Source organism: Eptesicus fuscus, chromosome 2 (genome assembly GCF_027574615.1).
Source record: "Eptesicus fuscus isolate TK198812 chromosome 2, DD_ASM_mEF_20220401, whole genome shotgun sequence".
Lineage (NCBI taxonomy): Eukaryota > Metazoa > Chordata > Mammalia > Chiroptera > Vespertilionidae > Eptesicus > Eptesicus fuscus.
The window spans coordinates 68715157-68740125 of record NC_072474.1 but is presented as its reverse complement, the minus strand read 5'-3'; the positions used below and the strand labels follow the sequence as shown (position 1 = coordinate 68740125).

The window sequence follows — 24969 nt, the reverse complement described above, 5'->3', positions numbered from 1 at the left end:
GTTTTTATCACTTCAGTTTATTTTGACGACTTTAATAAGCATAACCGTTCTTTAACAACAGTTCTCACAGGATCTCAGAATATGAGAGTTAGAAGAAACCTGAGTGATTATCTCATCTAAACTCCTTCACAGTACATGGAATTTTAAGAAATGTGTTTGAAAATAATAGAAGTAGTTGCAAAGGGGGAAAAGTGATGTAACCGTGGGTAGCAGAAGCAGCTGAACCCAGGTGAAGGTTATTTCAGTTATTTCAAAGCAAAGGTAAAATCTGTACTCATTAATGTGTTCATGAAACATTTCCTACAATATTCATTATAATAAATATCAAGGTCGCTCTTTCTCTCTCTCTCTCTCTCTCTCTCTCTCTCTCTCTCTCTTCTCTTTTACAAATAATACAATAGTAAAATTTTAAAGAAATTTATATTGATAATGTTTTACTATGGCATTATATCAATATAGTGTGGTGTGGAGAGAAGTGAATTCTTTCATTTTTTTAACCCTCACCCAAGGAGTGAGGATATTTTTTCTTTTGATTTTTAGAGAGAGTGGAAGGAATGGAGGAAGGGGAGAGAGAGAACATTGACGTGAGAGAGACACATTGATTGGTTGCCTCCCGCTCACACCCCCACCGGAGCTGGGGATTGAACCTGCTGCTGACGTACATGCCTTTGACAGGGAATTGAACCCGGGGCCCTTCAGGCAGCAGGCCAACATTCCAACCACAGCAAAACCAACCAGGGCTCTTTCCTTTTTTTTTTTTTTTAAGAGAAGGAAATTCTTTGATGTTGGCCTCAATCAGTTTTACTGTGGCTCTACCATTTGCTAAGGCTGTAACCTTGAGCAAAGGATTTATCCTTTCTTTGCCTTAATTTCTTCATCTTTAAAATGGAAAAAAAAAATAGTTACTATTTCTTAAGGTGGTTGTGAGAATTAAATGAATTAATATGTATAAACATTTCTAACATTTAACTATTATTATAACAGTGTGATATGCTAAGCCATATGCATCGGTTAGTCATAGAAATGAAAGGGAATTATGAAGTTACCCTGGCATTTATTGGCCTTGACGTGTCCACTGCAAGGGTTAAGAATTTTGTGCTCTATCTTCTAGTGGGTCTGACTGGGCCTCAGCCTCCATGCCTTTCGGTTGTCAGCAGGAAGCTGGATCTCAGATCTTTGTACTTTCGGAACCTTTGGACCTAAAATTGCAACAAATGGAGGTCAGTTTATTTGGTTAGGCTTTTACACGTGTTGTCATGGAAACTGATCTCTTTTTCATCTATCTGTCCGCACTCCCCAGTGCAGAGTCACTACTCCTCAGTAGACTTTTAAAAGCCACCCGTGGATCCCCTCAGACGCATCTGAACACCTAACCCAGGGCCTGAGGCTTTCTGTGCAGTCCCTTCTGTAATCGACACAGATCCCTTCTCTTGAACTCATGAAATGTTGAAATTCTATGTTAATAACTGGGAAGTCTAAACCTTGAAAGGGGTAACATTTGTGGTCCAAGTGTCTATGCTAAGCTGAGGTATTCATGCATTAAGGCAACAGAAATACATTCTCAGTTATTCAAGGGCCCAACTTCAGGGAATTTCTGGGAAAAAATTATTCTAAGATACACTCAGCATACTCAAAACAAGGGAAACTTGATGATGGAAAAGTTGTGGCATAAAAAGCACTAGTGATGAGCAATGAGACTAGTGAATTGGGCCAAACAAGTGTCACTAGCTCAGAAGGTAACTGTGTGTTAATTATCTGGGCTAGTTATGCAATGATTTGCACTTTGTAGGCTGAAAGGAAGCAACTAATAGTTATCCTTGTTGAAATTTAGCTTAGTAGCTACAGATTCTGGGGAAATTTCCTGGTCCACTTTATGAAGATGGTTCAATCTCGTCTGCAGCCTATAATAAACTAATTAACCAGGATTTGCAAAAAGCCAAATAAGTTCTTGACTTACATATACTAATAATGTTTCAATGCTAAATAAAAATAGAAATGTATCTTATTTTATGGCTTTATGTCAGATTATCCATCTTTCCCCTCTGTTTCTAAAAATAATACACATGGTAAAGAACAAGTTGTACCCAAAGAACTCTGTTATTCCTATTTCCTGGCCTTTTGGGAGACCTAATGACATAATGGAAGTAACAATCCAGGCAGGCTAGGGAATCAATACTGAGTCTACAATTATTAGCTGTGTAACCTTAGACGAATCGCTTCACTGCTCTTTGCCTCAAATTCTTGATTTATCCTTCTTTCTACAGAAAAGGTAGACAGAGGAGCTTTCCCAGTTCTCTCTAGTCTGGACCCTAGGGTGACAGAGAAATTATCGGTAATAAATACTAGCTAAAGTGATAAATTGTTTCCGCAATCAGAAATAGATTAATTTATACACCCAGAAAGGTTTAACCCTTTGCACTCGCTTGCTTTTTTCTCGATTCCTTTATTCTAATGCTAACCGTGTCGAGTCACACTCGACATCCGAGTGCAAAAGGTTATTAAGAACTAAGATCGGCCTGGCCAGTGTGCTTCAGTGGTTGAGTGGCGACCTATGAACCAGTAGGTCACTGGTTTGATTCCCGGTCAGGGCACATGTCCAGGTTGTGGGCTCAATCCCCAGTGTAGGGTGTGCAGGAGGCAGCTAATCAATGATTTCTCCCATCATTGATGTCTCTACCTTTCTCTCCCTCTCCCTTCCTCTCTGAAACTAATAAAAATATGTTCAAAAAAATAAAGAACTAAGATTGGCATGAGATAGAATGTTGAGAATTTCTATCCTCCCTAAAAATGGGCATAGCAACTGCACTCATATTTGTATAACTTTTGTAGGGAGCCTATGTGTGCGTGTGTGTGTAATTTGATTTTACAATTCTCTAGGGAATGAATTATTATCTCCATTTTTTTCTTCAAATGGAGAAGCAGAGACTCAGAGAAATTCAGTGATTTGCTAAAAAATTAATGGCAAGATAGAGGTGAGGAGGCAGTGACAATAGGGAAATAGTGGAGTAAGGACATCTGAAAACCTGCTCTTCCATAAAAACAAGAACACTGACAAAAATTGTCAAAGCCACATCTACAGATCTCAGGAAATTAACCAAAGGGGAGCCTTTATTTACAAAAAAAAAAAAAAAAAAAAAGGCTACGTCTCAGCAGAGTGAGCTTTCTGGCATTTGACTTGCCCCTAAGCCTATCCCACGTCCCCAGCAACACAACAACACAACAGCCTGGAAAACAAGCAGCACTCCCAGTGACAACCAGCAGCCGAGCAGCCACTGGAGAGGGCAGAATGGGTTTGGAACGCCCCAAATACCATTCTCAGAGAACTGCCATTAACTGACAGGTCTGGCAATTCCTGGAAAACCCTGTTCTAAGACCTTGTCTTTATTTAACCTGACTCAGAACAGACTTTCCCTAGAACATTTGTCAAAAACAATCAGCAGCAATTGTTTAACATCACAACGGCCTTAGGCCTTGATAACTATGGACACAAACACAAAGCTGACCAAACACTTAAAAGGAAAAGCTGAGGAATGAGATATTCATAGGGTGCTTTGAAAAGGTCCCACTAATTCCTTAGCCATTTGGAAGTATACAAAATGGTAGAGCAGAGCACATACCCAGGAAAGACCTAAATAAATGGAAAGATATCTTTTTCTCATGGATAAAGATTTTTTAAAAAATATATTTTATTAATTTGAGAGAAAAAGAGAGAGGGAGAGAGAGATAGAAGCATCAATGATGAAAGAGAATCATAGATTGGCTGCCTCCTGCACACCCCCTTCGGGGGAATCAAGCCTGCAACCCGGGTAGGTGCCCTGACTAGGAATTGAACCATGACCTCCTGGTTCATGGGTAGATGCCCAACCACTGACCCACACTGGCTGGGCTACGTAGTTTTATTTTTAAAACAACTTAATGAACAAAATTTGTGGTCAGTTGATTTCTTAGAGGGTGCCAAGATAATTCCATAGGGGAATTCAAAGGAATCGTCTTTTCAACAAATGATGCTATGCTGGGACAACTGGATATCCACATGCAAAAAAATGAAGTCAAGTTGACACATAAAATTAACTGTTACATCACATACAAAAATGAATTCAAAACTGATCAAAGATCTAAATAAAAGACCTAAAACTATAAATCTTTTAGAAAAAAACATAGGAGAAAATCTTCATGAGCAATGGCTTCTTAAATATAACACCAAAAGCATAGCAACAAAAGATTTAAAAAATTGTACTTCATTTAAATTTAAAACTTTTATGCTTCAAATGACACTATTAAGAAAGTGATGGGAGAAAATATTTGCAAATGATATATCTAATAAGAGACTAGTATTCTGAATACATAAAGAACTTATAGGGGAAAAAAGGGGGACATATGTAATACTTTCAACAATAAAGATTTTATAAAATAAAATGGAAGGAAGGAAGGAAAAAAGAAAGAAAGGAAGAAAGAAAGAACTTACACAACGCAATAATAAAAAAACCAATAATCCAATTTTTAAATGAGCAAAGTATTTAAATTACATTTAAAATTTAGAAAATGAAATAAAGCAGAAAACCCATACGTTGTCCTACCACACAAACCATACCATTGTTAGCATTTTGATATATTTCTTATCATAGTTTGGGGTTTCCTCCCCATTTTAGTTGTAGTCATAGTATAATATGATTTCCACCACATTATTCAGATTCTCCTTGAACATTATTTTTAATATCTGTGGAATTTATGTAGCCATTCAGCTATTGCCTTTGGATGGGGCTTATTACCAATTTTAGTTATTTATAAATAATTCTTTAATATTATCTTTATTCATAAAACATTTTCTGCATTGTGAGTTATTTCCTTAAGTAAAATTGCTTGGTCCAAAAAAGTAGCAATTGTTTTTTGAAACACTTATACAGATTAATCTGGGCATAAACTTTATTCTTTTTTATTCCTTTTTTAAAAATAGATGTATTATATTTAGAATATTCTTTTTTGTTAAATCTTTTATTTATTTTTAATTGTTTTTATTTTTAAATTGAATTTATTGTGATAATATTGGTAATAAAATTATATAGATTTCAGGTGCATAATTCTGTAATACATCACTTGTATATTCTTTTTTTTTAAATATATTTTTAATTGATTTTTTACAGAGAGGAAGGGAGAGGGATAGAAAGTTAGAAACATCAATGAGAGAGAAACATCTATCAGAGAGAAACATCGATCAGCTGTCTCCTGCACACTCCCCACTGAGGATGTGCCCGCTATCAAGGTACATGCCCTTGACCGAAATCGAACCTGGGACCCCTCAGTCCGCAGGCCGACGCTCTATCCACTGAGCCAAACCGGTTAGGCACATCATTTGTATATTCTATTATGTATTCACCACACCAGCTCTTCTTCCATCATCATTTAGGCCCTCCTTTTCCTCTCCTACCTCCCCCTGCCCCCCTAAACTTTATTCTTGAACACATAAAAAAACAGTCACCAAAATAGTTAGTCATGAATATTAGAATTAGTATATATGCATATGTGTATACATATATACATGAATGTCAACAATTCACTAGTTATAATTCTTCAATGACAACTCCACAAATGACTGTACATGAACTTTTATTAGTGAAAGAATCATGCCCAGATTGAAATTGCATTAATTTGTAAAAACGTTTCAAAGCTTCTGTTGTTTTGAATAGAATATAGTCTGTGACTATTCAATCTAACAGTTTCCCATTGCATGCCTCCCAGATGCCGGGCACTGTGCTAGAGAATAAGATACAGTATATGTATTCCCTCTTAACAGAGCTCACAGACGAGGGGTGTGCTGGTGGAAAGAGAGAAACAAGCAGTGCGAAGGACTACAGTGAGTGCTGGGATGACACCTTCTATCTCAGATTTCAGGACATCTGATCTCACATTAAATTGCCAGAGAAGGCTTCCTGAGGAAGTAATGTGGAGCTGGGACCTGAGAGGAGGGAAGCATCAGGACGAGTGGCACATTCAAAATATCCCAGAGGCCCAAACAAAAACAAACAAAACAAAAAAACATCCTGCGAGAAAATAGTTGGGCAGTTTCTCAAAAAGTTAAACACAGTTACCATATGACTTAGCATTTCACTCCTAGCTATACTGGTATATATTCAAAAGAATTGGAAAACCTATGTTCACACAAAAGCCGATGCAGAAATATTCATAGCAGCCTTATGCATGTTATAAATCTTTGTCCCTCCCTATACTCTCAAAGTGCAAGTTCTAAACAAAAACTCCATCAGAGACATCCATTTTAGTCATATGGGCTCTAAAAAAGGATTTCATGCTATTTGCTTCAATGTTTGCTGTACTTTAGAAATTATAATAGAGTGCTGAGGGGTGGGAGCGGCCAGGAGAGGTCAAGAGGGGGGGGGGGGGGCGTGGGAGAGAGGAGACTCATGTGATACTTTAAACAATAAAGAACTTAAATTTTTTTAAATAAGGGGAAAAAAGAAAAAATTACAATAGTAATAAAATCACATTTAAAATTTAGAAAATGAAATAAAGCAGAAAACCCATATGTTGTCCTACCACACAAACCACACCATTGTTAGCATTTTGATATATTTCTTATCATGGTTTGTTATTTTACAATGCCTGGAGAAGGTAGAAGGGAAATCTGTCCTCACATTTCAGCGAGCAGAATAATTACCAAAGCCTCTGGATTAAATAATATTCCCCAGTCCTGGCCCCAGAAATTCAGATTCACTAAATCTGGGATGGAGTTCAAGCCCTTGTCACTTTTATCTGACAAGCAAAGCAATGGTATGGATGAGTCACAGACCACACGTGAGAAAACATGCTTTCCTTCATCTTCCAAGGTCTTGACCTGCCTCTAATTAAGAAGTGGTGAATTGTAATGAGGACTAGGGAAGATAAATTCCACAAAATACACTAGCCTACAGCACAGCTGACCCAGCAACCCCAAGTTGGAGCACCTCACATTAATTTGCTTGCCCTTAGGGAAAAACAGAAAATAGAAAACCAGAAAATGCCTGGGCTTTAAATCTGAAGGAGTGTCTTGCCACCTTGGGACAACAATGCAATACATGAGCAGTTAGTTACCTTTATCATTTGTAAGCTGGTTCCTTTGATGGTTCTGTTAATATAGAATACTAGAGGCCCGGTGCATGGATTCGTGCACCGGTGGGGTCCCTCGGCCTGGCCTGTGGGGATCGGGCCAAAACCAGCCATCCGACATCCCCCAAGGGGTCCCGGAGTGCGAGAGGGCACTCTGCAAAGTTGCTGTCGCTCGGCAGGTCCTGCATTGAGCGCCTGCCCCTGGTGGTCAGTGCACGTCATAGCTACCAGACAGTCAGTCAGACAGTCAGCTGGTTGCTTAGGCTTTTATATATATAGATAAGCTAAAAAACTACATTAAGCTTCCTTTCCTAATTCCAAGAACCTCTGCTATTCAGTCACTGTCTGGATGAGCAATGATAGCACCTCATGGGCACAGCAACCTAATTCTATTATCTTCAAACTTGGAGGTGCAGCGAGTCTCCCTGTCTGGCAGGGATTCCTCTCCCAGAGACACATTCCATGCGATCACAATCGCAGTACTTGCCAAACACATAGCCAGCTGCTTGGAGTCTGTGCTGGAAGGAAAAGGGAATCTATGCTGGAAGCTTTCAACTAACTCTAAAGGGAACTTCATTTCATTTGTAGCGGGCCCTGAGTTCTTCTCCAGCAGGTGTACAATTAAGAGGCAATGATTCCTCAAGAGTCAGAGCCACAAAGAGAAAAAAAGAAAAGCCTCAACAAACTGGTCAACCGCTGCGTTGTCGTCGTTCTTACCCTGTATAACGTCTTCCTTCCTTCCTTCTTTCATTCTTCCTCTCTTTTCTTATTCAAGCTGAGGGGCTGGTACCTGCTTGCACATCCACACCTTCCCCGCCGTAGAGGACTTCTCTATGAGATTGGGGAGGTAGGGGTGGGGGTAGGGCAGGAGGCCGCGGGCAAGACCACAGGGAAGGTGAGGTCCTTGGGAAACCGCCAGCAGAGGAGACAGGCCTCAGGAGACCCTTTACTGGGATTACCGCTTGGATGGCACTTGTACCTTTATTTACCCGGCCAACCAGCCCAGCCCAGCCCAGCCCAGGGCTATTCTTTTTTTTTTTTATCCTCACCTGAGGATATTTTTTCCAGACCAGTGATACTGGTAGATCTGGCCCATTTTAAGTTGTAATCAAGCATAGGAAACATTCTTCAGTCAGGTCTGGCTCACACCTGTCTCATGTCTCCACGGACCCCAAACACACAGAAAAGCTCCAGGTGTGAGAGGTGTGGTCCCAGCGAGGCGTGCCCTCTTGTCTGTCTGTTTTCCTGGAGGAGAGGCCTCCTACCTGAAAAGGCAGGCACCCAGAACCTGGGCCAAGACGCTGGTGAGACACAAAGGAACATTATTGCTTCAAGTCAAAGGAATTCAAGAAACGATTTTTAAAATAATTGAACACTTGATACACTTAGGATATAGCCTTTGACTGCAGAGAATGGAAGTTAACATTGAAGCAAAAGTCTGGTCTACAAAGATTGTGAACTGCTCCACTTTCAGCCTAAAGACTTAACTTATTTTATTTGTCCCATTACCATTTATCCCCTCTGTGCTCTCTTCCACCTCCATCTACCCTGACCCCCTGCCCCGAAATCACCACACTGTTGGCCTTGTCCATGAGTTATGTTTTTTTTCTTTTTTGCTCAATCCCTCCACCCCCCCAAACACCCCACCCAGAGCTATCTGCCTGCTCTTTATGAGTCTGTCAGAAGACCTAAACTTTTCCTTACTTGAACTCAAGATGTAATACCAATTCCAATTCCTAATAATAAAGGAATATGCAAATTGTCCAGGATGCCATCACATAATGACCAATCAGGGTGGGGGCAGGGTGGGGGCAGGGCGGGGCAGGGCCACGGCAGAGAGCTCTCAGCACGCTGGGGGTCCTCCGAAGGGTGTGGAGAGGAAGGGAGAGCAAATAGGCAGTTAGGGGGATCAGGCCAGAAGGGGAGCACAGTTAGGCAGTTAGGGGGATCAGGCCAGAAGGGGAGCGCAGTTAGGCAGTTAGAGGGGAGAGCAGTTAGGGGGACCAGGCTGGTAGGGGAGACCAGTTAGGGCCATCAGGCTTGCAGGGGAGCAGTTAGGGGCATCAAGCAGGCAGGCAGGTGAGCGGTTAGGAGCCAGTGGTTCCAGATTGCAAGAGGGATCCTGGATTGGAGAGGGTGCAGGCTGGGCTGAGGGACACACACCCCCATGCACGAATTTCGTGCACCAGGCCTCTAGTAAATATATTAAACAATAAAATAAGTTGGAAATTACTATGTACTGTGGTTTTGTTTTTGTTATAAATTCTGGAAGTACACATGCCAAAATATTATCTGTGATTACTTCAAGGTTGAGAAATTAGGGCTTTTCTTGTTTTACTTCATCTGTTATCTAATTTTTTACAGTAACTATGTATTATTTGTATATTTTTTCAATTTTTTAAAATATAAAAATAGTTGTAAAATTTACAAAACCCAAGCTTTCATCAACTGACTTTAGTTCTGTGCATCTAAAACGCAAAGATGATTGGTATTCACAATAATAAGCACAAAAAACATTTCAGGGTCTTGTATGGTTTTTTGAAACATAAAATACTTTGTTTAGTTTAGTGCTTAGTGTAGTTCATTGTAGTTCATTCTCTTAAACTGTTAATCATGTAAAGTATATATGAGAAATCCATATTCACTAGAATAATTTATTAATCAAAGCAATCCCGTTTTCAAACCTACCAGATAATGGGAGTGTTTGTTGTGGTATCTACACACATCACAAAATACTGCTTCATCTCTCCTCATATAAATGTTTTGTTTCCTAATAGGAACACCCACTGTTAGTTACTTCAAAACCATTTTCAAACATAAGCCAGTATCTAGATGCTATGGCTTTAAGTTTATAATGGATAATGATTTTCTTTTCTCAACCAGAGAAAATGAATAAAGACATAAGGAGTCTTTATGAGGGGGAAAAAACACACACACCTCCAAAATGAAATTTGAGTCAGCCATATACCACAATAAAGAGAAAACATTAACTATGGCAGAATAGAGTCACTCTGTGCCTACAATGCAAGGATTGCCTGGTGATACTGGTCCACCGGTTCTGCCACTCTACTTTTCTAAGTGGCTTGTAAAGCTCTTAGCAGGAAAACACCTTGGTCTCAAAGAATCCCTGGCTGTACACAGAATTAGGAATTTTAGTAGTCACTGGGTCAGCTTCCTTACACAGATGCTTTCCTCCACCAAGAATATATACTGTGTGTGTGTGTGTGTGTGTGTTTTTATTAATTTCAAAGAAAAGAAGGAAGAGAGATAGAAACATCAATGATGAGAGAGAATCATTGATTAGCTGCAACCTGGGCATGTGTCCCACCCCCCCCCCCAGGAATTGAACCCTGACCTCCTGGTTCATAGGTTGATGCTCAACCACTGAGCCACATTGGCCAGGTGGAAATATATTTAAAAAATACAATATATCTTGTGGTGTAAAAATATAGATACAATAACTCAATTCCCCATTATTCATGCTAGAACTATATGGAGAGGGGAGGGTGGAGTGGCATAGAATATCCATAACACTAATAACTGAAAATTTCAAGTAATTAAAAAATATATTTCCATACTATTTGAATTCCAGCCCCTGTCAGTTCCCAACTGACTGCCACAGTTGGCCAAAAACAAAGCTCAAAAGAGAAAAACACGTAAAAGATCATTCACGTTGGACACGATGATCCTGAGAGAGGAATATACAGTGTAACCATATTTGAAAAGGGCTTCTAGGACTCAGTGTTCCCAAAGACTTCATGACAGGTATCAAGAATCAGGGCAATATTTTGTGATCTCTCCTCAAAGCATAGAAAGATGGCTCCACAGGTAGGCTCATTATACATTATTATGAAAAATTACTTCATTTACATGCCCCTTAGGGATCAAGAGTTAAAATTTCTATTGTGAATACATTTGGCCTCCGGATAAAGCAAAAATCAGCCTTCTGTTCTTTTTTCTCCACTTGCTGTTATCCATTGTAATATTGTACATGTGAGCATGGTCCATCCTGAAGATCTGAGGCCAGCTTGACGCTATTGGTATGTTTTTTTCCTTCCTCACCTCTCCTTTTTTCACAAAATCAAGGCTCACAGAGATTTCACATTTGGCACGTAAACAGGTGGGAAACTGAGGAGAACCCTCAGTCAACATCCTAGCGCTGGAAGGGCGTGGCTATTCCTATGTGGGGGTGGGGGGAGTTAGGGGGTAAGGGATATATCCTAGCTCTTCCCAGAAAGAAAAGTGAATGCGACTCTCCCTGGACCATCAGTTCAGGCAAAGTTATTGGCACCTGCTGAATGAATATTCCTTTGGCTCACTTTCAAAAGTTTGTTTTAATTCAAAACTTCAATTGCTCTGATCTATAAACCCTTATGTGATTTGGCAAGCCTACTTCCTCAAACCACTAGGGAAATGGGACTATTTCTGGCCCTCTGTCTCCTTGCCTCAGCCCTACCTTAGCCAGCCCAGTCTCTCAGGCAATGACACCCATTGTGGGATTGTGGCAAGTCACTGTGTTCACCACAGTCACGTCCCTGAGGCTCTTCCCTGATGGACACCAAAGGATAAGGGTTCACTAGAAAGCTAATTGTATTTGGGGACAAAAATATATTAACCAAAAGCTTCAAGTCCTACAAGATTAACAATTATGGTTTCAGAAAGAGCGATGGCACAGAAACACCCGTTAATAGCTGTTAGGTTTGGGAGTGTTCACTCTTCTCAAAAGGAGAAATCGAACGCATGGAAGAATTAGACCCTCTCAAAACAGAGTCCTGGTTTTGGCACCAACAGGCAATTTGATAAATATCTTTCTCCCGTTTGTCTTGGCACTTTCTTGTTTAATTGAGGTATGATTTACATACAGCTATGCCCTTTTTAAAAAAGCTCAAGTCTTAGAAGTAGAAAAGAGAAGTCCAACTTGGGAACTAGAAATCAAGAAGTACTATTTCCATACCAAGGAGAAGCAATAGTTCAATAGGTCAGTAATTTTTAGTCCAAGATGAGACTTTATTTTGACAAAGTTAGTGAAATTTTGATAAAATTTACTGTATGGTTCAATATAGATATTTCAATTTCTTAACTGATAGTGGCTCAACACACATATGTGTACGTGCGTGTGCACACACACACACACACACACACACACACACACACCCTCCCCATCAGCCTCACCCCTTAAGAGCTCTGCCTGGGTTCAGTTCCAGGCCCCACCCCACCGAGTTGCTTCTTTGTTGGGTGTTAGTGTATGTAACTTCAATTAGACATAGTTCTGCTTAATGACATATCATAATAGCTAATGATTGTTACCCACAAGAGATAGTTGAACAGTCTTTTTTCATTTGAAATGAGAAACACAAGCGTATTTTTATGTAGAAGTATAGGGGAAAATGTTTGGCTTTATTAGTAAATCTTATTCATGTAGCACCTTCTAAGTCAACTAGAGGATTTCTATTTTTTCCAGCATAGATGAAATTTAAAGTGAGCTGTATATTTTTCATGGTGTTTAAAAATAGTAATAGCTAACATTTATTGAGCACTTACTATGTGCCAGGTACAGCATTAATTCATTTGATCCTCTCAAAAAAATCCACCTTAAACATAAGACAATCGAGAGGTTGAAGGCCTTCTCCAAGCTAGGACAGGAAAGCAAGCAGCCTTGCTTCATTGTCAGGAGCTTGAGTGCTGCACTGTTCTACCCTTTCATCCCACCTTTTCAATCATGTGTTTGATGTTGGCGAACATAAGCACACACAACAGCACTGCTGTGCTAACCAGCCTGAGACTGAATGTACACTCTTCGGTCAGTGCCACCATGAACCCAGACTGTCGTCACAGTAATGAACTGATCAGGGCATCTGAGCAATGAGAGGAAACAGGGGGCTCTTTTGGGATCTTACCTGAGCCTTTCTAATTCCTATCAACCAAGGCAGCCCCTCCAGCTAAAATTTTCTTTCCACATTGTAGACATCCAATCTTAATCACCTTATTCTGCTGATTGAATCAACAGTCCTAAGACAGCCTGACTGTTTTGGCTCAGTGGATAGAGCATCAGCCTGCAGAATGAGGGGTCCCGGGTTCGATTCCAGTCAGGGGCATGTGCCTTGGTTGCGGGCACATCCCCGGCGGGGGATGTGCAGGAGGCGGCTGATCGATGTTTCTCTCTCATCGATGTTTCTGACTCTCTATCCTTCTCCCTTCCTCTCTGTGGAAAATCAATAAATATATTAAAAAACAAAACAAAAAAAAAAAACCAGTCCTAAGACAGAAAACTAAGACAGTATAAGCACTTGACTGATTTCTGCTTCTCGCTTGTCTTGCTTACAGGAGCAGGAGAACTCTTCGTTTCACCTCAGCCTATTTATGTCACTCCGCTGCGGTAAACTGTCAGTGGCTTCCTCTGCCTGGGTCAGTGGTTCTCACACTTAGACGGGAATTTATTGTGGTGATTGCACAACTCTGTGAATACTCGAAAAATCACTCAATTGTACCCTATAAACAGGTTAATTGTATGGCATGTAAATTATATCTCAATAAAGTTGCTATTTAGGAAAATTTATAGAGGAATCAAAGCATCTGGAAGTCATGGCATGCCATGTGTAAGATCCTGAAATGGTGAACCAAAAACAATTTCACTACAAGAAAATAAGAATATGGTCTATCGCGTATATATTTACAAGATTAAAATTCACTACTTTACAACTATAAAAAAGCAAGTGGTTGAGCTAAGATTATCAGCAGTATCTAATGTTTGCCTTTAATATTAAATTGCCATTTGTTATATTACTTTATTGCCTACTAGGAAGTAAGCATTAATATCAAAGATAGAAAAATTTAAAAGGGAAACTTAAAAAAAAATACAGTATGGGTTTTATTGACTTTAGAGAGAAAGGAGGGGAGAGAGAATAAAAAACATCTGTGCTGGGGATCGAGCCCACAACCCCAGCATATGCCCTGACCAGGAATAGAACCTGTGACTTCCCAGTGCACGAGAGGACACATTCAACCAACTGAGCCACACTGGCCAGGGCTGAAAGGGAAACTTTAAACTTGAGCACCTCCCTAAGTAAATACTTTGATGTGTTGTGTTTTTGGTTTGTTTGTTTGTTGTTGTTTTTGTCTTCAAATTGAGACTCTAGGAAAATATCTGTATTTGTAATAACACTAGGTTTTCTGGAGGAGCTCTGACAATTCCAGCATCCTAGAAAACGCCATATCAAAATTGACATACCCTAAAGTAAGTCTTTTTTTCAACCTGGCCTTCAATTACTTGTCCATCTTCATCTCTTTCCACACCACCTCACTGTGCCCCACAGCAGTGGCCACACATCCCTCACAACCACAAGTTGTGGCTTTGCTTCTGCTCCTTCTGGATATTCTTTCCTCCTTTCTCCACTTGCCCCTTCGAAGCCCATCTAACTCCCATTTTACCTTCCTGACCTCCCCTGTCCAGGAAAGTGCCGTGAGAGCAGGGAGCATGTATATCTTACTGAATGTTGTATTTTCAGCAAAATCATAGAGCCTGATACAGAGAAAAAGCTCCACAAATGCTTCTTTGTCTTCTCATAGTCTCGATGTACATGTCTATCTGCTTACCTCACTGTTCTGGAATTATTTTTCAGTGACCCCGCCCTCACACTCTCCTTGTCTTTATCACGCAACAGATGCTCTATAAATACCTAGTACATTTGGATGAATTGAAAATACGTTCTTTAATCTCCAGATTTTCAAAGTCTTAAGGAAAAACAAAACTTTCAATTTGCTAAAATACTACATGGCAAAAACGGTAAGTGGGATGTGTGTACAATAGTGTGAGAATTCTGATAAAGGAGCTCTACCTCTTCTGGCTTGTAGGTCTTCACCCTGGACTCTTCATAGAGGCAGTGACATTTGAACTGTCCCTGGAAGACTAACAGTAAGTCCACCAAGAGTACAACCAAAGGGGTTCTAAGCTGAAGGAATTCAGCACCAAGACAGAAAGTAAGAGGGTAGTGTGTTAGTACCCCCAGTGGGCTGATGTGGCTTCCGGGGTGGGGGCGGGGGTGGGGTCATGGCAAGCATTGGTTGGCAGGAGGCTGGGAAAATGTGCTTGGCCTGGCATCTCTCCTAGCCTGAACTTCACATGAGCAAGAGGGTGATCAGATCTGTGTGTTTTAACTCTCTGCTCAACACCCTTCTCTGCCTGCACCCTCCCAACACACGTTGACCATGTGAGAGAGTTGACCAGAGTTCTAAGCGTGACATGTGGACAAAGGCCAGAGCGCTCTGAATCTTCATGAGAACCAAGGTGAAACCCAAGACATTGTTCTAACCATTAAGCAATCAGCCAACACCAGTGCTATGCAAATCACACACTGAAGCAGAAGTTAAGAATGTGGTAGAACCAACAAAGCTGGTTTCTATGGAAAGCCAGCATAATTCACTAAAAGATTCCTGGCCTCAGTGAAGCCCTCTCTGATTTCCCCAGCACTTAATTCTGTACTTATGACACTTGGAAGTTTTTTTCCTTGCTTTATGATTGTTTTGTGTTCATTCCTGGTATCGCATTTTTATCTCTTTGCCTCATTTTAAAAGCTGATATCTAATGTAAGGCAACTTTAGAAGACACCTTGGGAGCAAGATAGGGTATAAATCACTCAACAACAAATCTTGTTAGATTTTAATTTCAAGAAGGAAGAGGTCACGTCCCACTCACCTATATAAATCCCACAGCACAAAGCGAAACATATTTGTTGAAAAAGTTGAAGTAGTGAAAAAATATGGTAAAGTAAAAACATGCTTTGGTTTTTAAAAGAAGTTGATATTTTTGTAATTTTTTTCCTTGAAAAACACCTATTTACTAAAGTATTTGCATTAGTTGTTTATCTCTTTTTTTTTTTTTTCATCTCTCTTAACCATGGCTCCACTGGGACTGTCCCTATAGTTTCTTTCTTTTAAATTCTCAAGCAAGGATACGTTTGTGTTGGTTTTAGAGAGAGAGGAAGGAAGAGAGACAGAGAAACACTGATGTGAGAAACATTGATCAGTTGCCTCCTTAATGCATCTGGACAGGGGATCCAACCTGAAACCTTTTGGTGTATGGAACGATGCTCCAACTAACGAGCCACCTGGCCACGGCTGTCCTCGTTTTTTTGTGTGTTTTTTTAAATTTGATTTCCCGAAGTGTCAGCCCTTGTATAAGTCTCTTTGGAAAAAAAACAACCCTTAGATTTCTTTATTATACCTATATGGTTTATAATAGAACAGAGATATGTTTATTTCAGCAAAATTATAAAGTAAAACTACAAACAAAAAATACTTGACATTCACTGAGACACATATTTGTAAAGAAGAAAGTTAACAGTAATCAGCACAAATATAATAAGTTATAAAGATTTGTTAACATTTTAATTTTAATGGGGGGGGGGGAAGATAACCAGAATACAAAAATACTTTTTTAAAATACAGCATCATTTCCACAGCACATGAAAACATTTCCATAAAAAAATTAACAATTTCCACTTAGACATTTCATTTTTCAACCCTCTTTGAATTTATATTCTGATGTTCTCATTTCATGGATCCACAAAGATCAGTCCTGTCACAAGTCATTAAAAGGAGCGCTTCCTGTTAGAGACAGCACTTCAGGCTAATATTTAATCTTAATTGGCAACAAGTTCAGTGCAAATAAAATTATATTTAGCAGCGTTGAAAATTCCTGGTGGGAAGGCGTTTACCTCTTAACCCTCACTGTTTCCCCAAAGCGAAATAATTTTTCTCCTTTCGTGAGTGTGAACACTGGCCATTCAAACCTACTGAAAACTGCTAATGCTAATTCTGCTGTCTGTACCATAGGCAGCTTCCGTGAAAGCTGGTTTCAGTCACGAGGCACATGAGCCACCAGTGTTTACATTGGGAAAGTTTCCCCTTAGGTTGATTTACACGTACAAACAAAAAAAACAGGGCCTGGATATCAGTCATAACTGGATCTTACCCAACAACTTCTCTGATCGTGGAGAAGAAACCCAAAGGAGGCACTAATCATTTCATGCATTAGCTTCCAAAGGCAAACCAGGACAGAGCTGAGGAATCCCTTAAATCAAATTCTACTCTCTGGTAATAAGTTTATTTCACTGATTTGAATGGGAAAAGGAGGAGGGAGGAAAGCAGTTACGGAGGGAGGGAGTGGGGAAGGGAAGAAGGGAGGAGGGAAGAAGGGAGGGAGGAGAAAAGGAATGAATAAAGAAAAAGGTTTTCAAAAAAGAATAAGAAAAGAAAAGAGGGGCCATCTGATTTCAAATCTGGAGCTTTCCACCCTCCGCCAAATTATTCTCCAAATGAACAGAAGCCAGAGAACTGACAGCCAGAGAGGGTTTTGTCTGAGCTTTGTCAATTCCTGGAAGTGCCTTCCTTCTTGTTAGACAGCTGTTCCCTCTCTAGCCAAGGCCTGGTAACTGCTGCTACGGAGAACAATGTGGCTTACTGTGCTCAGATCCGAGGAAGAGGAAGACACCTGCTGCTTTTAAGCACCTGGCTCTGCCCCTTGTAGAGGTCTCACTGGCCCAAGGACGCGAGCTGTCGGAAGCCTGAATAATCCCTGAGATCCACGATGTGCTGACCAAACATCCAGGCAGGTAAATACTGGGTAGGCCATCTCACGTGGTCTCTCTCTTTACCAACTCCTCAGCAATTCTTCTGTTCCCCCTGAATTCTTTCACTCGAGGATGAACGTGGCTGTGTGTTGGAGAGAGGGGCCCACCTCAGTCACTGTACTCTCCTCTTTCCTTGGGAGTGGGGAATTTCTCATACTGGTTGGCCAATTTCCATTTGTTGTGCTGACTTTTGAGGAGTGCAGCAAGGGAAGTCTTTCGGGTGATGTGTCTAGATATGTCTCGGCTCTTGGCCTTCCGGGTGGGGGAAGAGCTTCGGACCAAGGGATAGACAGGAAAAATAGGCTTGCCCCGAGGGGCTCCCAGGAGCTGCCATATTTCCCCAGAGGTATTGCTGGTCAGGTACTGCCACGGCTTCTTCCCGCTGCTGTCCCGGACGTTCACCCGAGACGCCAGCCTTTGCACCAGCAGTTTCATGACCCCCTGGTGGCCGTGGATGGCGGCCAGGTGCAGCGGGGTATACCCACCACTGGACTTCACATTCACATCAAGAGCAACCCCTGCCTTCTGGGCACTGCCCACGAAGTCCTGCAGGGCCCGGAGGTCACCGTGCTTGGCGATCCAGTGCAAAGCCGTGTACCCGGTCAAGAAGTCCTTGTGCAAAGCCAGCTGAGGATCCTCCCAAAGCAAAGTCAACACGTGAATCCAAGAGCCCGTGGCAAGCTTCACCATCCATTCATGCTCCCTGGCATCCAGGGGCACCAGAGACGGCTTGTGCTCAGGTCTGTGCGGGACCAAGGCTGCGGGCGCCTGCCTCCCTGGGGCCCACAGGCTCTGTAGCCGCCCCCTCGCAGCAACAGCAGCCTTCAGATCAGCAGGGTGTGGTGTCAAGGCGGCATCCAGCCTGGGGCTGGACGCCGCTCCCGCCTTGGAGGGTTTCCTGGGCCGTGGTGGGCGCCGACTCCTTCTCAGCAGGTCCTCCTCAAGACACTCCTCATCGGAGGAGGACAGTTTGGCTCTCCCCGCCCGAGAGCTCATCCTGAAGGATCTCCTTAACCTGGGAGCCGGCCAGGGCAAAGGCTCCGGGGGCTGGCGGGCCAGACCATTGGCCCCAGCTGGAACCTGCTGAGAGGCGTGCCCATCCCCTCTGAGGCCTTGAGGGCTCCCACTGCAGCCGCCCTCCTTTAGAGAAGGGCCGCCCGCTGAATTCCCGAGCTCTCTCCAATCTGGGGTTCCTAGGGCGCCGGGCAGCCCCTCTTCGGAACCCCCCGGGGACTCTTTGGGCCCACTGCTGCTCTCCTCGCTGCTGTGACTGTTCTGGTCCACAAAGTCATCCAGTTCTTGGAGGGACAGCTGGGAACGGATGCTGCGAAAGACCGCCAGTGGGGGGTTCCCGGGGCAGGATTCCGGGGCAGCCGGGAAGAGAGGAGGAGGGGAAACCGGAGGGTCTAAAGGCGCTGATTGAGGTTCTGGGACCCCGAAGCCCAGCTCCAAGGGGAAGTTCTCTGGCAGCACTGACCAGGCTCTGGTGGGGCCCTGGACCCGGGCCTCGGGCGTGTGGGGATGTCTGGCCACCCACTCCCGAGTGCGCTGCTGCTGCTGCAGCTGTTGCCTGGAGAGATGCAGGTCGCCCGGGGTCATCAGCGCCGGCGGGTCTCCGGGAGGAGGAGGGCGGGACAGGAGGGCAGGCGGGGAAGCCGCGCTCCCAGCAGCCTCGACGGTTGGAGGAGGCGAGAGGGGCGCTGCGGTCCCCGGCGCGGGCTCAGCGGGCGCGCCTCCCTGCTCCGGGCCGGGAGCCCTGCGGTCCTCGGGGGCAGCGGGAGCCCGCGCCGGCTCCTCCCCGGCGGTGGCGGGGTCGGGGAGTGCCCCGGCCCGCGGCTCGCCCGGGAGTGCCCCCAGGCCGTTCTGGAGACATTCCCAGCAGCAGCGGCCCTGCGTCTCCGCCGCCGCGCATCTCGCTCCGACCTGGGCGGCTGCCGCCGCGGCCGCGGGCACCGGCGCCCTGAGGTCGGAGCCGCGTCTTCGGCCGCCGCCTCCCCGGGCCGCCTCCCGGGCGCCGCCGGCGGAGAGTCCATGGCCACCTGGACCAGCTGCCGGGGCTGCGGCACCTGCTGGCTCCTCCTCCTCCTGCTGCTCCTTCCCCGGCCGCCGCCGCCGCCGCCGCCTCGGCTGCCGCGGCGCCTCCCCCGGGCGCGCGCTGGGCGGGGAGCGGGGCGCAGCTCCCCCTGCAGGGGCGGCGGCCGCGGGCGGGTCTCGGGGTCGCTGCAGCCCCTCCTCCCCCAGAAGGTCCCGGTACCTCTTCTTGAGCACCACGTACTTGGTGCCGTCGGGGTCCTGGCGCACTGCGGCGACCGAGTTGACGAAGCCCTTGAAGAGCTCGCGGCGGCGCTGGTGCTGGCTGGGGGACGCGTCCGGGTCGCGGAGGAAGCCCTTGAAGTGGCTCAGCAAGGCGGCGTTGGCCACTCGGCCCCCGGCCTGGCACAGGAAGTCCAGGAGGGCCTCCTGGCTCAGCTCCCGGGCCATCGCTGCCCGGCCGCCCCCAGGCCCCCGAGTGTCCGTCTCTCTCCCTCCCCGAGCTCTCCCCACGCCAGCCGAAACCTCGGCCTGTCGAGTGTCACCTGCACTCGGGGCGGCGCCACCGCCTCCATCGGCCGCAGACGCCGGCGCGGCTGGCAGCCCCGAGCGCGCCAAAGGGCCGCGGATCTCCGGGGGAGAAGCCCCCCCGGCGGAGTCCCCGCACGCGGCCCGGGTGGGAGAGGGCGGCTGCGGGGCCGGCCGTGCGCCCCGGCAGCGAACCGTCCCCGGGTTAGGTCGGAGTCGGTTTCACCTGCGCCCTGGCGACGCCTCCTGCCCGGCCCTGGGGGATGGGCCCGGCCCGCCTCCGCCTGTCCCTCCGCCCTCCGAGGTCTCCCCACCCGAGCCGCCCGTCCCACGTGAGTCAGGCCGGTCCGCGCCGGGGAGAGCGCCCGTGGGCGAGGGCGGGAGCGGGCGGGAGCTGGCCGCGGACCGCTCCTGGCCCCGGCAGGTAGGTGAGCCTCTGGCCTCTCCTCCGTGCCCTCTCCCTGAGCTGCCGAGGTAAGGGCTGGAGCGGATGGGTGCGGGGCAGGTGCTTATTAACCGGCATTCCGCGGTCTCTCTAGGAGGTGCCTGTCTTCATCCAGGCCTGGGGGGGGGGGGGGGGTGCCGGGGTGTAATTCCAGGTTCCCTGCGGCCCGGGGACACTCACTCTGCAGCCCAAACAACCTCCGCCTAGGTACCGGCACCCCAGTCTGTACGGAACAGAAACATCCCTGTGCAGGTTACAGGGTGACGTGGGCCTTTCCTTTTCCTCTCTGATTGCCTCGGATTGCGGTGCAGGGAACATCAGTGTGCCAGCCGATTATCCCACCAGCTAAAATGATCAGGAATTGGGCCTTGTTAAGGTATTGGGTGCCAGGTGTTACTTCGTTTGTATTTACCCTCAGATTTGTGAACCAAAAGGGACTTTTGGACATGTCTTTTGTGTTGGCTTAAGTGAAGTTGTCTTTCTCCTCTGAATGTAAGTTCCCCCCACCACACACACACACACACACACCCACACACACACACACACAGATCCAACGTGTTAAGCATGTTTCAGAGTAGCCGGATTTGACCCCACTACCTAGATTCTCATTCCTTATCCAGAGGGCCGTGAACTTCCTAATTCGAGTCCATTTGTAGCTAGAGGTGCCTTTTCCACGGGCCTCTTCCAGACAGTAGAATTCAACCCTTTTCCTAGCAGCGGCTTTCCCCCTCCATTTTATCTGTGCATAGGTGGGTCCTGCTCTTTCTTTTATTGAGGTCCTTGAGTAGAGGTCCCGTTTCTTTATCAGTCCTGTTTACGTTCCCAAGATACTTTCATTGTCTTATCTACTCACCTGTCTGGCTTCATGCCCTCCCCCATTCTTTTCTTAGCCGTCTTTGCATTTCTTTCCGTCATCATAGCCCCAAATGCCACAGCAAGACTACTTCTTAAAATCCTCTGTCAGCTATGTGTATTTCCAATTATAAAGTCTCTCTTTTCCCCTGCTGCCATTTGCCACTCTACTTTCCTATACTAACCCTCATCTTTCACTTTCCTTCTTTTCTCCACCATTTCTGACTGTGTCCTGAGTCCATGTCCTTGCTGCCAAGGGAGGGTCTTGAAAGTATGTTGGCCCCACAGTTGTCAACCTGCTTTAGCATAACTCAGTCTTCGTGATGGCCACGTAGGCCACATTAGCGGAGGTTTATTTTAAGTCCCCAACAGTAACTGATATTTTTCTGTGAATGAAATTGGAATCTTTGGCTTTGTTATCTATGTCAGAAAGGAGAAGTGGGAAACATTTTTGTCTATTTTTTTGGCATTTTCTAGATTTAAACCCAATACTGGGTTGAGAGGGGGATAATGGTTTCCACTGAGGTGGAACATTAGCTTCAAGCTTTTCAGGAGGGTTATTAAAATAAAGATTTTTGTATTAAACTTCAGCTTCTTTTTGTGTTTATTTCCTGGTGTTGCATCTTAGAGGGATGGAGAGGTGTGTCCACACCTAGGGCAGGAAGGAGTTCAGACAGGAAATTCAGGTAGGTGATTTAGAGTGGCAAGAGGGAAAAAAAAAACCTTTGATACTTTTCAAAACTTTTGGTTAAATATAGGGTTTTTGTGCCCTGGCCAGTTTGGCTCAGTGGATAGAGAGCATCAGCCCATGGACTGAAGTGTCCCAGATTCGATTCCAGTCAAGGGCACATACCTCAGTTATAGACTTTATTCCGGTCAGGGCACGTGCTAGAGGCAACTAATCGATGTGTCTCTCTCACGTCGATGTTTCTCTCTCTGTGTCCCTCCTTGTCCCTTCCACTGTCTATAAAAATCAATGGAAAAATATCCTCAAGTGAGGATTTAAAAAAATAGGGTTTTGTGGCAAGAGGACTTGAAGCACTTATAAGGGCTGGGGAGAAAGGAAGGGGTCATCAAGAGCATGGTTGTTGATGTGATATTATCCTTAGTTGAGAGTGAAATTAGTAGGTCTGGAGGAGAAGGGAGAAGCTGGGGGGGGGGGGGGAATGCAGTTGCTTTAGATTTCTGGGTGCCCAGATGGTTTAGCATTCAGACCTTCTCTACTCTACGTTCTCTCTCTTGGTTAAGGGGATGGTTAATTAGAATGCTTTTCACCTTATCGCAGGGAGCATTTTTATGCCCCCCCTCAAGTACTGTTCACTGTTACCAAAAGCATTTATGGAGTGTCCATGTTGCCCCGGCACTACTGGAGAAGGATAGAAAGAAGAAAACATACTCAAGAACTCACTATTTGTTGGGCGCAACTAACAAGAGACATGGCCCAAACCTGCGTGTTAAGTGGCTTAACAAAGATATGCACCAGAAGCTGGAAAAATCGAGGGGTGGTGCATAAAGGAAGAACCCCGGCTCGGCTTGGGGAGTCAGAACAATTTTCCAATAAGAAGCAACTCTGAGTAGAAGAGGTGAGGAAGCGGCAGAGGGAACAGTGGTGCAAACGCACAGAGACCTGGCTCAGCATGGTGTGTTTGGGGAACTAACCGCAAATAGATGCCCTTGGCCTTAAGGAAGAGGATGTGTGTGGATGTGCTGGGAAGGAGACTACAGAAGTAGGAGGGAGTCAGAAGATGAAGTGGGGGAGCAGGGAGGAGGTCCTCTGAAGAATTATTGGGAGGGTAGTGACCTGACCAGATTTGTATTTCAGAAAGATCATCCTGGAAGTAAGTGCTGGTTTGAAATCATGACCCATATTAACAAGTAAAAAAGCACATTGTAGAACAATAGTGTATTTGACCAAATCTAAGACGCCATTCATTGTATGGTATATACTGCTTTCAGAGATGATAAAATGTAAAAAAAAAAAAATAAAGAAGATGCCTCTCAAAGTAGGAGAAATGCAGCATGTTTACAAAGATATTACTTTTAGGAAGAAAAGTGTGTGTGTGTGTGTGTGTGTGTGTGTGTGTGTGTAGGAGTAAGATTTGAGGGATGGCTGAGGGGTGACTGTAACCTTTTTTTAATAGCCTTATAAACTATTTTACAATGAGAGCATATTACTTTTTTAGCTTGTAAAGGACACTAAAGATAATAAAAGATAAATGAATAACAGTGACAAAGAAAAAACCCAGTATCAAATCTTTAGGCTGGACGAGGTAGATGAAGCTGCCAGCAGGGAAAACCGTCCAGAAGTTACTGAGGAGATTCAGAACAGGAATGCAAAGGTCTGAGTTCAGCAGTGTCAGAGAAAGGGAGCTGAACAGATGGATTGAAGAGAGACTTAGTGAGTGAATTCAACAGGATTTGGAGCCAGAGGAGCCTCGTGGTAAGGAACAAGCTTGGCTCTTCCCATGTGTCTAGCCTGAGCTGCCGGATGGATGACTGCTAGCATCTACACGTACAGTAAATATAAACGGAAGAGTTGGTTTTGGAAATGGGAAAGGTGATACATTCAGTTTGGGGTGTATTAAGTGTGAGATGCCTAGAGGCCATAAAACAGGAATGTCTAAAAGGCAATATAGGTATGAGGCTCCAAGAATGGATGTCTTAGCATCTATAAATGGCCATTTAAGCCACAGGCAATGATAACATTGCTTAGAGATATACAGGCAGTGGGGAGGGGAGGAGAGGAGGGTGAATCCACGTTTACCAAAGAGAAAGAGGAAAAGAAGCCTGTTCGGGAGACTTAGGAGCAGCTGGCGGGGAAGAGGAGCCCCACTGAGCAGGGTATCATGGAAGCGGAAGTACAGAGGCAGAAGGGGGAACAGCTTTCTAGAGCGGACGCCAAGTTAGATAAGAAGTGAAATGTGACCATAGCCTATTAGGTCGCTGAGGCCCGGTCTGGAACAGTTTCAGAAGAGAGGTGAGGACAGAAGTCAGGTTACAGAGGGGTGAGGAGTGAGTGGGATTAGTGTAGGGTGAAAAGGACTTGACCACAACAGGAAAGAGAAAAGAGGATGCCAGATAAGGAGAATATCAGATCATGTATTTATTTTTTTGGTAGTTGTTAGGAGAGATATCATCATGTCTATGTGCTGAGGGAAGGAAGCCAGGAAAAGATAAGTTGAAGACCTGGAGGAGAGAGTAAATATTTAATGAAATAGGCGGTGGGGCTGAAGTCCAGAGTTCAGGTTGAGTGGTTCTCTGGGATAGGACAGAGCAGAGCCGTTTTTGCCATTGAGAAGAGAAGTGGCTTTTACATTAATTAGGGAGCTAAGAGGTTAGGCGACAAGTTTTGAGGAGGTCTCTTTGAGGTCGAAAAGCAGGTAGATG

The 24969-nt window shown here is 44.6% G+C and overlaps 1 protein-coding gene across 1 annotated transcript; it reads right to left on the bottom strand.

The window, feature by feature from the left end:
• Positions 1-16468: 16468 nt before the first annotated feature.
• Positions 16469-20523, bottom strand: SOWAHB (sosondowah ankyrin repeat domain family member B). Its single transcript, XM_028148211.2, has one exon. The coding sequence runs from the start codon at positions 20205-20207 to the stop codon at positions 17835-17837; it is 2373 nt and encodes a 790-aa protein (XP_028004012.2). The 5' UTR covers positions 20208-20523; the 3' UTR covers positions 16469-17834.
• Between the last annotated feature and the right edge of the window lie 4446 nt (positions 20524-24969).

Excerpts from the sequence above, each read along its gene's own strand:
- SOWAHB (XM_028148211.2), bottom strand. The coding sequence starts at position 20,207 with ATGGCCCGGGAGCTGAGCCAGGAGGCCCTCCTGGACTTCCTGTGCCAG.